Source organism: Prionailurus bengalensis, chromosome D1, assembly GCF_016509475.1.
Source record: "Prionailurus bengalensis isolate Pbe53 chromosome D1, Fcat_Pben_1.1_paternal_pri, whole genome shotgun sequence".
In the NCBI taxonomy this organism is placed as follows: Eukaryota; Metazoa; Chordata; class Mammalia; order Carnivora; family Felidae; genus Prionailurus; species Prionailurus bengalensis.
Genome location: NC_057346.1, coordinates 70,194,645 through 70,212,231, shown reverse-complemented (window position 1 = coordinate 70,212,231; position 17,587 = coordinate 70,194,645). Strand labels below are relative to the sequence as shown.

The following is a 17,587-nucleotide window of genomic DNA, read 5'->3' as shown; positions in this document are numbered from 1 at the left end:
CATAGGATTTGAAATATGTGTTTAAGCAGTAACGTTGTACTCAGTAAAACTGCCAACTATTTGGGGAGGAATTATTTTAACAGTATAGCTAAGCTATTAACACAGGGAAATTCTGTAAGTCCTACGTTTGTTACGAAGGCCAGAAAGGCACTGTAAATGTTATGGGTGTGGCTTGTCCTTAAAAACCCACTGTGGAAAGTTGATCCAGCCCTGTAGCACAAACAGTATTTATAGAACAAGGGAAACATTTATTAAAAATATTTAACTGTCTAATACATTATACTTTAACCCATATTTATAGTAAAGGATTCTTACAAGGAAGAATAAACGGCTTTATGATACAATTAGTATAAGAAATATCCACATGGGGGACTTCTTTGTAGTGTAAAAACACCATACATCTGAAATGACCATTTGCATATAAAAGCTACCAATGATGCTTCTGTGCACGATGATTAAAAAATTCAACACAAACAGAATCCAAAATATACAATTAATGCAAGCTATCCACAGCTAGCCCAATAATCAATGATGAGAAAACACTGGAGCAGGCTTAGTTCCACTTTGTCTGAAGTTACACATAGTAAGATTGACTTGTATCAATGGCTCTGAGGTGGCTTTTATGAGGACAGTACATAAAAGCTGTTCTCTCCTTATCCAGTAAGCTTCACAGACTGTAAAACTCCACCAGTAATGCACTTTGATACTGTAGCTGTTGCCAAAGCAACATGTAGTGTTTACAGCGGCCATGGCAAGTCACTGAAGTCAACAGGACCTCCCAGCCCAGCATCTGCTTCCAAGAGACTCATTATGACGGCCATTGCTGCTTCATCATTGCTGGGACTGCTTGAGCCTTGGTCGTTTTCTATCATGTCTATGCCTATGTGAGGGTTCTCACCTGTGGGAGAAGAGGAAGACTGGTCAGTCATAATCCCAAAGCGTGTTTAATATTAGTAGTGCATAACAGTAAGGGGAGAATGGTGAGAAAGACTGCGTTGGGGCTGCATTGCCTTTTTTTTTTTTTTTTTTTTTTTTTAAACTTTGCTGTGTCTCAGAATAACCAACTTTTTAAAAACAAAGTGAAAATGCAATAAAGATAAAAAGCATTGGAGTTGACCTCATTTTAATATTCTGACATAACCAGTTACAAGGAGGGAGATACAGAAGGAAAGACAAATAGGAAGGTAGGGATTTAGGAAAACAAAGATCTAGAAAGACAAATGGAGAAAAAGATGGGTGAGATGGGAGAAACAAACTCTTTATCACTTCATGACTTTTAATACCCTCTGAAATGCTTATTGATCATCCTTCCAGGCTTTATCTCTGAACCTTCAGCAGCTCTCCCACTGAAGATTTCTGGCCCACATGGGAAAATGGCTGTCTCTAGGCTGCTGGAGTCTCCTTTTGAGTTCCAGGGACAAACCTGGAATCTCCACCTGAACTCAACCACTAAACTGAACTTTGAAGTAAAGATTTAAACAAATTTTAATCTAGTTTAGAACTAGTGTGTTTTATTCATTTTTTAAAATTGACTTCATGCCAGATGTTGTGCAAGCTTCTGACAGTGGAAACGAGTAATAATGCTACTTACCAAGAATAGAAGAACTATCAGAATATGGATAACCTGGGTTTTCCTGAGCCTGCCCTGGTAGTAGGCCACTGGAAGGAATGTCTGGAGTCCCTCCATTTAAAATCTACGAACAAAAAGTGAAGTTTTTGTATCATTAACAGTTTTAATCAGTATTGGACTCAAGATCATCAAGAAAACGAAGCATGTTGAAAAGAGAAAGGTAGGGGGGGAAATGTTCAGTTTCCTATTCGAGGATTTCAAACAGGAAGGTATTAGGAATGGTCACAGTAAGATAAACCTCTCCCCCAAATTATTTTCTCTGGATGATTCAGCCCACACAGGCAATTTAAAGACCGAGTAAAATCCCTAGAGCATTTGTTTACCTATTCACATGATTCTTGAAGGCCAAGGACTAAAACCTCAGCAGCTGATTAGATTTCCAAGGAGGCAGTGATTGCGAGCCTTGCCAGTAGGTGGCATTACAAATTGAAAACTCCAAAGACCATGTGTTTATGTATGCTGTATTTATCAATATTTCCTATATGCGAAGTTACAACTAAAAATTTTTAAATCTAATAAACCTATTATATGTTAACCTGAATAGCATTTTAATGAAAAATAGCTTTTTTAAAACAACAAAAGTTCAGAAATGTCTTTTTTTTTTTTTTTTTTTTAAATCAAATGTCTGGCTTAACTGGATTCGCATTTTCTTCTCCTGTTTAGATGTTGTTTGGTGGAAAAGGGAGGTATATTCGAATAGTCTTTTCAAATAACTTTGGTATTCTGATGATTCTATATCAAGACTCAAGTGGAAGTTTCTTAAAGATTAGGGACAACGTGGAATCAAACCTTATCGGTGAAATTCTTGTACTCTAGCATATAAAAATGCATCGGTGTACCTTTGCATGATTTTGCGTTGGTCATTTGGAAAATACTGGCTGAGTCAGGCAGATCTAAATATTGACATGTTTCACCATACATCAAAACATCACCATCCTTAATATTACCTCTATCAGAAATACCTTTTAAGTTCCGGGAAACTGGTGAGCTCAAAGTAGCAGATACAAGTTTTCCAAAAACTCTAATCTTTGCTTGAAAGCTAAAATTTTCTCAGTGGCAACAAACACTGTCAGTTGTTTTCCTTGCACTCACGTACATTTTCAAGGAAATGTCTCTACTCAAGTCTGAATAACCACAGTCTGCAGTAGTAAAAATGGTATATGCTATGACAAAAGCAATTTGTTTAGCTCATGACTTGGTCATGCAAGTGCTTTCCTTTGAGGCAACCAGGGCAGTACATAGTTCATGCACATTTCCCAGTTGTATCAGTATGAAAACATTGACTCCAGGATTTTATGCGGTATTTTTACTGCTGATTAAGGACATTCTAAAACTGGCTTGAAAATTTATTTTTTTGTGAGTTGATGGTGAAGACTACAGTGACTACTAGTACAGTTTGGTGCCACTGCCGTGATTTTTGCAAAAGCACCAGCAGTTTTACCCGACACTGCTTTTGCACTGTCTGTTCCTGTATTAACAGTGGGAGAAAAAAAAGTTTTACATTATGAAAATAGTTTTGGCCTTGGGAGACCCCTGAAAAGGTCCTTCCCCCCTCAACACCTCTCCCCTGCCCTCCAAAAAAAAAAAAAAAAAAAAAAAAGACTGCAGATGATATTTAGGGGAGCTGCCACTTTATCTGAACCTACCTTATGCCTCTGGATGTCCAGACTCTCCCTGGACGGAGGAGGTTCACTTAGAGCCTCACTTTTTAAGCTTGACTCTGAATGAACAAAGTTGTCAAACTGAATGGCTCATTTTTGGACCTGCCCAATTTGAAAGTGACTGGGAAGGGCTGGAAGCCTGGGGCCACCTTTACTCTCGTGGCTTTGGCACAATGCTGCTGTCATTTCTAACTCCATCTTGTTTAAGCTGCTCTTATAAGTCCTGTTGCTGAGGACTCCTATTCAGAATTTCTTCCCATTTTTATAAGCCCCTCCCGCCACCCCCCCAAATTTCCATAAATGCCTCAAAAATACTTGGGGCATTGTGATGTAGAGTACACTTCTGGATCTCTGCAGTTGTTGGTGTGAAAAGAATCAACAGTCAAGACCCGAATTTAAGTTTTGGCCTATACTTGTTAAATGATTAGCCCAGCATTTAATATTTGGGAACTTAGATTTTGTCACCTATAAAGTTGTTAGACTAAGAGGAGAAAATGTGTAAGTTCCCTGAGTAATATTTAAGCACTCTACTGGAGTGATAACCTTTCAAAACAGAGTAGCGGGATTCTTGGTAATACCAGGAAGTCAAAGGTCTAAAAGTTGAAGTGAGAAGCAGAGAAGGGGAGACCACCCTAAGGAGATGTTGGACCCAATATGGATGGAGGATCTTGGGATAGAGCAGACCTAAGAGCAAAACCTGCAAGCAGGGATTGAGGATGTGCCAAGCCTAGGCTTCATCCACTGGTGCTATTTTCTGAGTCTAACAAAGGCCAGGAATTTTCACATATATTACCTTATAACAGGGCTTAATGTGCCAAGATGCTGGCTGTCCTATAGTAGCCTCGTTATAAAACAAAATAAAAAACAAGAACTAGGGCTAAATAATTACACAAGGGCCCATAGCTCGCACATGGCAAAGCCAGGCTTCAAGCTCGGGTTTTTCATTGACCACTCTTACCCATTAATTGCCTTTCAAACCTTTATCGGGTTTGGAAACTTTTTTACAGAAGATTCATATATAAAGCAAAGCTGCCCTGGTAGAAGCAAGAGTCCCGACCTTCCCCTTCCCCTCTCCATTCCCCCAACTGCCCTTGCCCCATCCCACCTGCCAGCACCACAGCTCCTGGTAACCTGAGCCTCTGAGGAATGCAGTTTTGAAAACCCATGTCCTGCGCTTGATACAATTTGTGTTCTAGGAGTCCTGTCTGTGTAAATTACTAATATTCTTTCTTTCTGTATGTTTTGGGAGGTAGGAGAAGGATGATCTATGTCCAAAGACGCTGGCCCTTGGATTATCCTAAGCTATGCTGACATCAGGCACTATAAATGCATTTATGATTTACAATTAAGATGGCCCCTACACTTGTAAATTATCTGGCAAAGCTGGAAACAAAAGAGTGGTTTCTAAGCCTATTTATAGTGCAGTCTTCTAGCCAACTCTTCATGAGGGCTGGTGACATAAAATTCTTGTGCTGTCACATCACAGGAAACCTAGGTAGCAGACCCCCCAGGTATTCTGCAGCTGCAAAGGCATGGTTTGGCTTCCATAGCACCAAAGTTGCTTCTGGTAGTATTCCTATTTCCAGTGCCTGCACTGGACACTGAGGATATTTTTCTCCCTTGACAGTTCTTGGTAAAGAACTAGATAGTTTTCGGTGCAAGGCACTCACTAATGCTTTCTTCATGGGAGCTCTTGAAATACTCCCTCAGTGTGGTGTCCTCCCCATTCCTTAGAACATCCTTTCTGCCTTCCTGCATTCACACGAAATAAATCCTCTAAGGATGTCAGCAAGCCTCCCTAACTCCACCGGTATGCATTCTACCTCAACTCATATAGATGCATTTACTTAAAAGGAAAAGAGCATCCACGTTGTTTCAGCAACCATCACTAATTATTTACTCCCACCCCCAGTATTTCAACTTGGGCAAGAGGCTCTCCGGATTAAGAAGGGCCTTAGTCTGAGAGTCATCAGCCTTACCTTTTTGCCTCCTGGAGAAGAGGCATCAGGGGGAGGTGTACTTGTGATATTTAATGGGCTGGAGCCACAACTGGAAGGCGATGACCCTCTTATTCTGTCAGAGAAAAGAGGAGTTAGTTATTTTGCCTTTCGTTTTCTTCAGTGGTGTGTGAGGGGTGGGGGTAAGGAGAAGGATGAAGACCCAGAATAGGGATTGGCAAACTTTTCCTATAAAGGATCAAACTAACTATTCTAGGCTCTGTAGGACATATGGTCTTGGTCACAATTATCCACTTCTGCCATTGTAGCTTGAAAGCAACCATAGACCATATGGAAATGAGTGAGTGTAGCTGTGTTCCAATAAAATTATATTTAGGGCGCCTGGGTGGCTCAGTCGGTTAAGCGTCTGGCTCTTGATTCCAACTCAGGTCATGATCTCATGGTTGTGAGCTGGAGCCCCACGTGCCGACAGTGTGCAGCCTGCTTGGGATTCTCTCTCTCATTCTCTCTCTGCTCCTCCCCCACTTGTGGGCGCACCCACAAGCTCTCTCTCGCAAAGAAGCAAACATGTAAAACATGATATATACAAAAACAGGCGAGAAGCTGCATTTATCCCACAGGCCCTGATCTAGAATGCAGACCCTGGAGCCTAGCATCTCCCTGACAAAGCCCTCGGATTAGGGTTTGCATTTCAGGTGGTTGAGTTTCAGGTGAGTGGCCAGTTTCATTTCTTACAGTATCCAGATCTCAGAGTTGGAGGGGGCCTTAGAAGTTCTCCCTGTAGCTTTTTGCATACCATGAACCAGAACCCACAGCAAGTGACTTATCTATCCTCTTCCCTACAAACACTTTGTATCTAGTGAATATTCTAAGGAAATGGAATGTGCCAGGGTGGTTCAGCCACACCTAGAAAGTAGCCTTGCAGTAGTGGTAGCAGCAGCAGCAGCTGTCCCCACCGCCTTCTAAAGCAACAGGTGATGAAAAAGGGGTCCAAGTGCTCTCAGCTAGTATGTTTCTCAGTATAGTAGATAAACAGAGAAAAAGTCTTAGAACTGTAAATCCACATATATGCTCGCCAGGCTCAAGGACCTCAGGAAAGGAAGCCATGGCCTAGCGGTGAAGCTCGAGTATGGTGGCAGCTGTGTGACCACCAGGCCTTTAGCTTCTATGTGGATGAATGCAACTTGCGGGTTACCCAAGTACCACTTCCTCCACTGCCTGGTAGCCTTTCTGGCCATTGGCCTGTATTGCCCAGTTGTGTAGAGTTGGGAGTGAATAAGCTTTCTCTCTCCTGGATCATAAGCTCCTCAAAGGTAGGTTACAGCTATATACCAGGTACTCTTAGAACACACAGATGGGTACTAATTGGTTACTAAAAACTTAGTAAGCTTACCAGACTTACTAATGCTCACCTTCATCTCTTCCTATTCCAGTCTAACTTTCCTTAATGCTTATTAGCACAACACTTTGGACATCTGCTCAGCCTCCTACAATGAATGGGCTCTTACAATTTTTTTTCCCCCTGTCTAAACTTCTTAGCATTATTTATTAGGATTCTTAGCAATCTCCCTTCCCTGCTTCAGCTCATGCACTCTCCCTTTTTTGTGTGATCATAAAGAAAACAGACTTCTCAAAGATTATAAGATCCTTGACGTCAAGGACTGTTTTCTACTGTTCTTGGGTGGTTTCAAGCATCATTATCAGTGGTTGGTAAGATTCTGATTATCACTGCACACTGCCCCACATCTTGAAGTAGACTCAAGGGGCCATACCCATCATTCACAGAGGGTTGGAACAGAACTATTCTACCCACTGGGATAAGAGCCTCCTCTATGGCTAATGAGAAAGCAAGACCAGCTTTCAGTTCTCCTGAGAGAAAATCCATGGCAGGAGGGAATAATTTTTCCCTTCTCCTATGTTCCACTAAGTGTGCATTCCTAAGGACCTGGTTACTACCCTTTCGATTCCCCAAATTCAGATGAATTTATAACTGCTTCCCTCTCAATCACTACTGTTAAAGACTTAGATGTAATTAACAGTGTTTGAGCACACACTATTGTCAGTTTCTGTTGTAGGAACTTCCCGGAGATCTCTCTCACTCCTAGGGCAATCCTTGAGAGATACAGTTATTGCCCCCTTTTATGGTTTAGCTCAACAGACACCAAAAAGTTAAGTGAATCTCTTAAGCACAGCTAAGTAGAGGCCCAGAACTCAAACCCAGGTAAATTGCTTCTGCTGTCTTTCATATGGAAAAGAAGCCCTCTCAAGAGAGCTTCTATTACTAACTGAAATGCTTGGTCTCTATTACTAAAGCCAGGCAGCTTTTTGACTAGAAGCAGTGAATGTCTTGTTAAGGCCCAGGTCACCGGCTGTCATCGCTCTCCTGTCGTCCTGTAATGTCCATGTTCATCTGTCCTTGTTAGCTCCTTAGTAGTAAGAAAATTTCCTTTAACTCTGGCCTGTTTGGGTTTTGCTTCTTTAAGGCAAGATTTTTCATTCTCGACACTACTGACATTTTGGACTGGAAAATTCTTTGTTGGGGGTCGGGGGAGACTGGGGGGGAGGCAGTCCCATGTCCTGCAGGATGTTGAGCAAGCTGCATCCCTGGTGTCTATCCACTGCATGTTTAGCAGCAACATCCTACCCAGTTATGGCAACCAAAAGTGTCTCCAGACATTACAAAACATCCCTTGAGGGGGAGGCAAAAGGCCCTGGATTGAGAACCACTGGTTTAAGGGAGCGACTAGAAGATATTACTTGCCTGTGGATCTCCATGATTTCTTCAGCAATCATTCGACCTATTTTGCCTGCCCCAGCCCTGGTTCCCCCTGGAATCCCTGGAACAGTGGGGTGGGTCCTCTTTGGGCCACCTACAACAAAGGAATCTGAGAGTGGGAAAGGGGAACCGAGGAAGAAATGCTATTATCAGTTAAAACCAGTTCATCTCGTGATCCACTTGAAGTTCAACCTTAGGGTTATGCCCTAGAGGACAGCAGGGCCATAGCTTGTCAGGAAAAGGCATTCCAGCAGAAAGCTCAAGTTGGCTTCCAGGATCAGAAGCCAAGGCAAAGCATTTAATTCCCCTCAGGCACTCAACATCTGTTTCCTGACCACCACTGTACTGCCGGCCAGCCTCACAAGTCAGCATCTCTGCCCTCAAGGAGCTCACTGTCTAACAGGGAGACAGACAAGAACAATGGCTGAAACAAGGTGTGGTAAGTTTGGCAGGGAAGCACAAGGCACCCCACTCATCCAGGGCCAAGTGCAGCTTCCTGGAAAAGTTGAACTCTGAGCTGAGTCTTGAGAGAGGAGTATAAATTAGCTTGGCAGAGAGGTAAGGAGGGGAAGGCATTCCACGCACAGCAACTGATCTATGTAAGACCACCGAGGCAGGACAAAACTGGGGAGATGACTCCAAGAAACTCATCATGAAGATGATAAAGGAGTGACAGATGAGACTGAAGACAGGTACCAATCAGATCAGAAAAGGCCTGGGATGCCATGTAGCATTTGGACAGCATCCACGGACGATAAGGAGTGCCAAGGGACTTGACACAGAAAGGGCACTCAGATTGGGTTATTGGGAAGTCCACTGCATGGAGAATGATCTATAGTGGAAGAAGGGGATTGGTGGCGGGCGGGTAGTGAGACTAGGGTTAGAAAGTTATCTGCAATAATCCAGATGACAGATGGGAGGGCGATGGAAGTCTAAGTCCCTAAGTAGAAGGGGCAGGATTTCGTGTTCAGATACAATGGGCGAGAAGGAGTTGTCAAGGTTTCTGGCTTAACCAACCAGATGAGGGAGTGCAGAGAATCGGTTTGGAGATGCCGAAATTTCAGGTGCCTTTGAGACTCCTGGTGGCTCTGTCCAGGAGGCAGTTGGAGAGACAGACCTAGAGCTCCGGAGACAGACCGGATGTAGGAGTCACTGATGGAGAGGTAGGGAATGAAGACAGCCAAGCAAGCAGAGGTGGTCCCGTGGAAGGATAAGTCAAGCGCAGAACCCAGGGGCTGGAGCCAAGCCAGGGAAGGAGCCCCACTGGGTGTGGCACATACCCCAGTGCTGACACCACCCTCCTCCCACCCCAGGAGCCAGTCACAGTCAACAAAAAGCACTTCACGCAACACAGAGGGAAAGCGCAAGAGGAGCAAGGACTTTGCTGTTTCAAGGGCTTCCAGGGTGCAGGCAGCCTCAAGAAAGGCAAAATAAGCTCCGGGTTTTCCAGTCTCAGCAGAGAAGATGAGATGACCACGTCGTTAGCGCTCATCCCCTTGAGGCCTCCCTCGTTCCCATAAAATATGGTAGCTGGGGACACCAAATACCTGGGGGGATGGTATGCTGGCCACAAGCAGCTACTCATGGGCAAGCCCCGATGCCCCTGTGGGACATAGTTACCTTCTCCAGAGGGCAGCATGCTGTCCATGCTGTGGGGGGACGCTGTGAGCTGCGGGAAGGTTGGGTCCCCGCCTTCCAGGACGTTGGCTCTGTGAACATCCCAGCAAGAAGGAAACATGAGTCAGGCCTGCTCACAACCGTGCAGCTCGCACCTCGGCCAAGGTGTCCAGGGTCCACTGTGGACCTGGACGGGCCAGAAAACGAAGGGTCTGAGTGGCTCAGCAGGTCTCCTCGCTGTCTGAGAACACAAGGGACATCATCCCGGCCTTTGGCCTCACTGCCTGCCTGGGCCTTCCTAGTTTGTGTGGGACACGGTCCAGCAGAGATGGTGACTGTGGCAGCCCGCCGCCATAGCTACAAGGCCTCCTCTCTTGCCAGTCTGCAAGGCACCCCGCCCCAGCCCCTCACTCAGCTCTAGCCACAGGCGGGGCTTTGGACACCACGGGGAAAGAGAGGCGTGGTGCAGTCCTTGCCAAGGAAGAGGTCCTTCCCTTCTCACCTAGCAGGCCTTTGAGGCAACGCTCCAGCCGCCAGTGCTCAGGCTACCGGCCTGGTGGCAGGGATACCCGCCCATCCTCAGCCAAGGCTACTGTGAGCTGGCACCTGTTTGTCACCCCTTCTCCGCACGGCAGTACCCGTGGATGTCCTGTGTGCAGGGCCTTCAGAATTCAAAAGCTAACTGCTTTATTGGGAGGGAAATGTTGCTGTTTCTTGGAGCAATTCCACAAGCCAGGGGCCTGCATGCTACGCGTACTGAAGCGTGTCGTTAACAGAGAAGTTTTGGCTTCTGCCCATCCTGAGGCTTCACGGGATATGAACAAGGTAGCAGTAAAGGACGTGATGCCGGCTGTCGCCCGTACCCCCCTTGCCCAGGTAAGGAGCCCAAAGCATTGATCTCTGAAGCAAGGGAGCCTCTGATAGAGGAAAAACACTTACAAAACAACAGTGTTGGTTGAGACGATGTATTCTACTTCCTTGGTCCAAGGGTTCATGAAACTGAACCATCGACTCCGCAGCGTGATGAAGGAACCATCTTTGATTTTAAACTTATAGCAATTAGTCGTAATCTTTTCTCTTGTCTGTAAAACTGAAAATGCAAAGAAACCATGAATGTTGTTTCCTCAGACCCATGTATTAAAGTAACCAAGTCCTAAGCGCACTCAGGCTCCATGGCATCACTCTTTAATAAGCCAAGGGAGCTGGCACTCGGAGAACAGGCTGTTTCTGAGGGTTTGATTCAGAGCCTTTCGACGGCATTTATGAATTTCTTGCTAGTTTTCAGTGTACGAAATGGAGGCTCTGGGGAATAACTGACTGCGTTATAGACCTCTGACCGGAATCGGCTACGAAGTGAACCACCAATGAGAAAAAGCCCTGTCCCAAGGGCCCGTGTTCTTTCCCCATCATCAAGCCAGAGGGCAGTACAGCATTTTTAGGACAGCAGAATCCAGGGAGGTCACTCACCTATTCACATTTTACTCTTTTACGTAACAAACAAGCATCTTTCGTGTGCCAGGCACCGGAGATAGAAGAGGAGACGGGATGGGACCCCCACCCTCAGGACAGGAATGAGACGCAGCTATGCAGAAGAAGAGGTCAGAGCCTCGAGGGAGGAAGAATCCAGCAGTGCCTGAGGAGTGGCAGGGAATGAGGAGATGTCTCTCTGCAGGCAGGGGTGAGGCGTGAAGCTGAGGAGGTGGGGCAGGGCCAGGAGAGGGAGGGTCTTGAGTGCCTGTCAAGGATATTTGGCCTTGAGTCTAAAGGCGGGAGGTTTAAGCCAGGATGTGACGGTATGGAGCTCAATCGACTGGGGCATAAATGGGCTAACTATGAAAGATGGAAGGTGACTGGGGGCAGAAGGGAACACAGAGGCCTGCTGGATGTCTATCACAGTGGTCAGCTGGGCACAAGGGCTGAGCTCGGGTTGTGGCAGTGGAGGTGCAAAATGGGGCCTCTTTGGAAACGCGTGTCTGAGGTGAATGGACAGGATCTGGTGGACAGTGAAGGAACGGGTCAATACTGGTTCCTCTCTCAGGAGGCTAACATGGGGCTGTGCCCTAAGCCAAGAGGAAAATACAGGAGGCACCGCAGGATTTTATGGAAAAGAGAATCAGATCTGTTGGAGCCATACTAAATCTTCACAGGGTCCGTGAAAATTCTCTGGGCAAGAGATGCTTTCTAGAAATTGAACTGTCCTATGTACACAAAAGTGCTAGGCTGTCAGTGGGTTCTCTGTAAGGAGACAAATAGGGCCTGGGAACATCGGCTTCTTCTCTTCGGAGATGTTCTGGCCTGGAGATTCCTAGGCTGGCTGACATCACTGGGGGCAGAATTCTCTGGAACACTTATGTGGACTAGTGTCGAAGAAGAGGGACGCCTTAAACTTAAGGCCTTTTGTACAGCTTACCTTGCCTATGACATTCTGCGAGATGTCCTATGTCATCTTGGTGAAAATATTCATAACATGATGTGCCTAGAAGTTCTTGCGGTAAATATGCCAAAATAGCTGTTGCCCTAGAATTTTTTTTAAAGAAAAAGTTAATTCAGACAGTTAGCCTCTCTGCAGTGGATGAACCCCACTACCGCCGGTGGGAACAAGGGTCAAAGCTGGCTGGGGTTTCAGAGGGCTTACTACATGGATGTATTTTTGCTGGTGCACCCGAATCTAACCAATGCTATACAAACAGAGGGAAAGGAAGTAGCCTTTCAAAGGGGTCATCATCCCAAGAAAGGAGGCTTAGAAATGATAGTCAGATAAAAATGTGGTAGGCAATCTAAACCCCAGTGCAAATTTCCATTTTACTATCCCCCCCCCCTTTTTTTTTTTTTTTAAATCAGGATGACCAAACATTAGAAGTTATGGTGGCAGGGGCCATAAGGACCTTGAAAAGTGGTGGTGTCCTTTTCCAACGTACAGTGACTATTTCTGATAGCCAGAAAAATTATCTGCCTGTGAATATTCTCAGGGAGGCAGCAGAGAGCAGTGGAAAACACGACGTCTGGGTTCTTAGCTCAGGTCCATTACCACTAAGCTGTGAATTGGAGGTAGCCAGTCTTCAGCCTGGGCCCCAGTTCCTCACCCGTAAAAAATAAGATTGGACTAGATCAGTGTGGCCAACAGAGCTTTCTGCGATGGAAATGTTCTAGATCTGTGCCATTAGCCTCATGTAGCTACTGAATACCTGAAATATGGCTACTGAGCCTGAGGAATTTTTTTTTACTTTTTTTTTTTTTTTGTAACTTAAAGGCAAGTTCGTTAACATACAGGGTAATACTAGTTTCTGGAGTAGAATTCAGTGATTCATCACTTACCTATAACCCCTAGCACCCATCCCAAAAGTGCCCTCCCTAATGCCCATCACCCATTTAGCCCATCCCCCCACCCAACGCCCCTTCGGCACCCCTCAGTTTGTTCTCTGTATTTAAGAGTCTCTTATGGTTTGCCTCCCTCTCCGCTTTTATCTTCTTTTTTTCCTTCCCTTCCCCTATGTTCATCTGTCTTGTTTCTTAAATTTCACATGAGTGAAATCATAGGTATCTGTCTTTCCCCGACCTATTTCGTTTAGCGTAACACACTCTAGTGCCATCAAGCCTGAGGAATTTTTAACTTCATTTTGATGAAATTAAACCTTGAACAGCCATATGAGATCATCACAGCCAAGAACTACTCCACCAGACAGCTCAGGACTAGATAATCTTCTCCAAGCCCTACATTCCGGAATTCCAGTCACTGTAGTGGCCCGGGAACAGTCCATACGTTCAGATAGCATATACCATGCCTACTATTTCTCTTCTGGCCATGGACAAACCACTCTACTTCACCATCTCTACATGCCAAACATTAAAGGGAAACATCTCTGTATTTATGATGATATTCCGAGAGGTCTCAGTTTTTAGCAGAGATCCCCATCACTTCCTTCTCTCTTAGAAAGCCAGCTGATGGCCCAGTCTTCTCTGCTTCACTCAGAGCTGAAAACCTTGTACCATTCTTGTTCAAGGGTAATACACAGACTCTTACCTCTGGTCTACAAAAACAAACTTCCCGTCTATCGCGTGCCGAGACACATATTCCATAGACTTCACCCTGATTTCCCCGTTCACCGGCTGCGGAACCACGTGAGAATGTAGTCGTCCGATTGCGACCAGGCAGCTGAGATTACAGCCCTCGTTGTCTGGTTCACTGTCTTCATCCAGCCCCATCTTTGTGGGCGGCCAGCTCTTCAGATACCCTGTGCTGTGGATGGTGCAGAAGCTCTTTCGATCTGCTAGAAAGCAAAAGCCGTGGTCAGTGTCAGCACAGCGCCCTGTGTGCGGACACAGGCAGCCTTGGGTGGGCTGGGATGCCAGAAGGGAGTCAGAAAAATAAACAGAGCTTTACTCTCCGGAAGTGAGACTCTGGGGGGAGAGGACGACACAGAAATAGACAACTATCATCTGGTGTCATATATGCCGAGCAGGGCCGGTTATGCCAAGGCCGTCCCATATACCAAGGAAGAGGTATCTAAGCCTACCCGGAGAGAGGAGGCTGCCCAGGAAAACAACATAGGAGGTGGATGGATCAAGAAGGATGAGCACTGGCCAAGGGACTAGAATGTGCGGAGGCTGAGAATGTTCCAAGGCACAGAGGTGCGCCCTGTACAAGAGACAACAGAGAGCTCTGGGTGGTTCAAAGGGAAAGGGCAAAGCTGAAGCCTGTCTCCAGCTGAAGACACAACACAGATTGAAGGGCAAATTGGGGCAGCTTACTGGGGTCTTAGACTATTTGCTAGCAAATGTGTTTATGAGACGGGCAGTGGAGAGCTTCTAAAAGTATGTAAGTGGGGAAACAGCAAAAGCAAATCGTGCTTTGGACACCTGAGAAGCAGAACGATAGGTAAACTGGAAGAGACTAAGAACCAGGAGGAAGACAAGCATGCACCAAGAGGCGATGACCACTGGACTCTGGTTCCGCAGTGAGGATGAGGCAGGGAAGGATGTGGGAGAAGTTTCTGAGAACGGCTGAGGTTTGGTAGGAATATCAAAACGCCTGGTATGAAAGAGAATGAAGAGAACGCCAACAGTTTGGGATTGAATTAGCTGCTGGTGCTATTCGCGGAGCCAGGGAAGAGAGAATACAGGGTATGCTTTAGAGAAGAGGGAGAAAGGTTTTCACTTTGGGACACACGGAAGACGGGACACCTGTGAATTTCATCAACAAATCCTTATGGGGCGTTTCCCAAGCATCAGGTCTGTGCTAGTTACTGGGAAACTGGAAAACCAACCAGATGTGCCATCATGGAGTTTCTAGTCCAGTGGGGGAGACAGATTTCAAATAAACAACTATACCAATAAGGGCACAAGTGCAACTGCAAGAAGATGCTAGAAAGAAAATCTGTAGGGTGTGACAGGAAGACGTAAGGCGGCCTGAGGGAGTGAGTGGCAGACACTGATGCACATCCCTAAAGGACCAGCTGAGCTATCGGGCTGAAAGAAAGCTGGTGGGGAGTGGGGGGGTGGCATTCCAATCAGAGGGGTCAGTGCGGAGAGACCCTGGATAGAAAAGGGGGGTTGGCATCGAAAGGGAGTCGGCAGAGCTGAACACAGGAGTGCCGGCAGGAGTGGAGGGTGCGTGGTTGTGTTCAGGACTCTCACATTTTCTTCAAGAGCAGCAGGCAACCCTGCACAGTTTGGAGCAGGAAACTGATGGAAACACTCGCTTTACAAAGATCATTTTGGGGGCGCCTGAGTGGCTCAGTCGGTTGAGCGTCTGACTCCGGCTCAGGTCGTGATCTCACGATTCGGGAGTTCAAGCCCTGCTCCAGACTCTGTGCTGACAGCTCAGGGCCTAGAGCCTGCTTTGGATCCTCTGTCTCCCTGCCCCTTCCTTGCTCACGCTCTCTCAAAAATAAAAACTTAAAATAAAATTTAAAAAAAGGTCATCTGGGGTACTGTGTGGAGAGATGGAAAGTGTAAGGAGCCTCCTTCGCTGGATGTGGGGAGAGCAGAGAGTGGCCCGGGTCTGAGTGGTACGGTAAACAGGGAGGTAGATAAACAGACTTCAGAGAACTTCTGTAGAAGGAATTCATTGTGGCAGGACTTTGTAACTGACCGGATGAAGGGAGGGAGTAAACCCAGCTGAGGGTGCCTCCCCAGCTTCCAGTACGTGCAACTAGATGCTGGTGGGGCCATTTACATCAGGGGAAGCTCATGCGGTCACTTTTACACAGATCAGGTTTGAGATGCCCTTGAGCTATCGGAGCAGGTAGATTTAAGAAGTTAATTTGTGGGTCTGGAGCTCAAACTAAAAACCTGGGCTAGAAATACAAACTTGGAAGTCACTGGCATCTAAGTGGCGCTGTGGGCTAAAGCGGCAGAGGACATTACCTATGGATCAAGTGCAGATACAAGGGTGGCTCAGGACAGAAGAGGAGCCAGTGCAGGAACTAGGAGGAGGGCCTACAATGGCAGAGGATGGGGGAGACGAGAAGAAAGGGTTCGTGGAATCCTAGGGAAGACGACACTTCAAGATGCAAGAAGAATGAAGCGTCCGTTGTGTTTCGCAACATGAAGGTCGCTGGCGAATTTAGCCAGAGTATTATGGTGGATTGGTAGGATGCTCAGGACGCGGCTGGGACTGTGGCTCAGAGAGTTTTTTCTCAACCATGTTAGGACAAACAGAGTTTAAACCAAGGAAGCTCTCCCACGAATCTCTGTCATCGTGACACCCACCAGGGCTTTCCAATCTCCTCTGCTCCCCAATGGCCCTACACCCACAGTGGGCGGGGGTGGGGGGGATTGTGGCACGCTGGCCACCGTCCTGGGATCGGCAAGGCACTGAACCAACGCCCCGCTGAGCACTCCAGAGCAGAAAGCCAGCCTGAGCTGTATTGGGATTTTAAAGCGGTGAAATTGGTTACCTTTTTTCTTTGAGCAGGTAGAGGGGAAATCCTTGTCTTCAACCTTTACCGAAGGCCTGTTACACTTCATCCTACAGAAGAAAGAACGTCGTGCTCCAGAACATAATCGAGACGGCCCAGGGGTTATATCTGTCTTAACTGGAAGTCCAGCTGCAAATCAATACACAAAATGTGATAAACCGAGAGTAGTATTGTCTGTCAGGAGGGGGAGTGTGACCTGGAAGAAAGCCTCTTCTTTCCTGCCTCACTGTTTTAGGTGACGGGAGAGTAACATTCCTCAGGACAGTTCAGGCCTTACGAGACGCGTGGGTAAGTGCGGGTCAACTGAAGTGTTTCCAGATCCCCCAGAATGCAGCCACTGGACAAGTAGAGTTGCTCTGGGGACGAAAAGAAATCTAGCATGGGGCTCCCGTCTGGCAGGAGCTTCCGACGGAGAAGGGAAACGCAAGCTCCCCAGGGAAAGAGGAATCATGCCAGGTGATGCAGGATTAGTGCCAAATCAATGGCAGAGACGGTATGTGTTTTCCAGAGAGGGAGCTTGGGCTGGCACTGGAAGGATGGGGAAGATGTGGACACTGGAGTGGGAAAGAGGACGCAGAACGGCCTCAAATTCTCAAGCCTGGCTATATGCCAGAGGCCCCTGGGGGGTTAATCAACATAGGTTCCGGGACCCCGGTCTAGATCTGGCTACTGAACACGCGCAACGTGGCTATTCTTTAAGTGTGAATATACACAGGCGTTCAAAGACTAAACAAAATAAAAAGGCCTCATTTCGAGTGACTGGGTTAAATTTTAAATCACACGTGTGGCTTATACGTGTGGTTTGCTCATGTCTCCACTGGCCTATGCTGTTGTGCACCAACTGAACTGGACTCTGGAGGGGGGAACAGGACTACGATCCTGCCATGACCGCCGGCTACTTGTCCCCAGAATGCGTCTGGGGAAAACGAGCGGCCACTAGAAGAGGGGCCCTCCCCCTGGGTCTGCCCCCTCCCCCTGCACCTCCCACAGGGCCGCCCGGCCCTGTGATCACCTCCCGAATGCAC

General features: G+C 46.6%; 1 protein-coding gene across 10 annotated transcripts in view; it reads right to left on the bottom strand.

Annotated features, from left to right (window-relative positions):
- Positions 1–227: 227 nt before the first annotated feature.
- The window catches only part of ARNTL (aryl hydrocarbon receptor nuclear translocator like), a 99,937-nt gene continuing 82,577 nt past the window's right edge, over positions 228–17,587 (bottom strand). For 4 of the 10 annotated variants that reach the window (XM_043580704.1, XM_043580705.1, XM_043580709.1 and 1 more), the window contains 9 exons: positions 16,542–16,691; positions 13,664–13,910; positions 12,053–12,159; positions 10,582–10,732; positions 9,646–9,734; positions 8,011–8,134; positions 5,271–5,364; positions 1,592–1,694; positions 228–898 (listed from right to left, as the gene is read on the bottom strand). In XM_043580704.1, coding sequence (XP_043436639.1) covers positions 738–898; positions 1,592–1,694; positions 5,271–5,364; positions 8,011–8,134; positions 9,646–9,734; positions 10,582–10,732; positions 12,053–12,159; positions 13,664–13,910; positions 16,542–16,691 — 1,226 coding nt within the window. In that variant the 3' untranslated portion in view covers positions 228–737. The remainder of the gene's footprint in view (positions 899–1,591; positions 1,695–5,270; positions 5,365–8,010; positions 8,135–9,645; positions 9,735–10,581; positions 10,733–12,052; positions 12,160–13,663; positions 13,911–16,541; positions 16,692–17,587) is intronic. The other 6 variants (XM_043580707.1, XM_043580714.1, XM_043580706.1 and 3 more) reach the window with 3 other exon arrangements.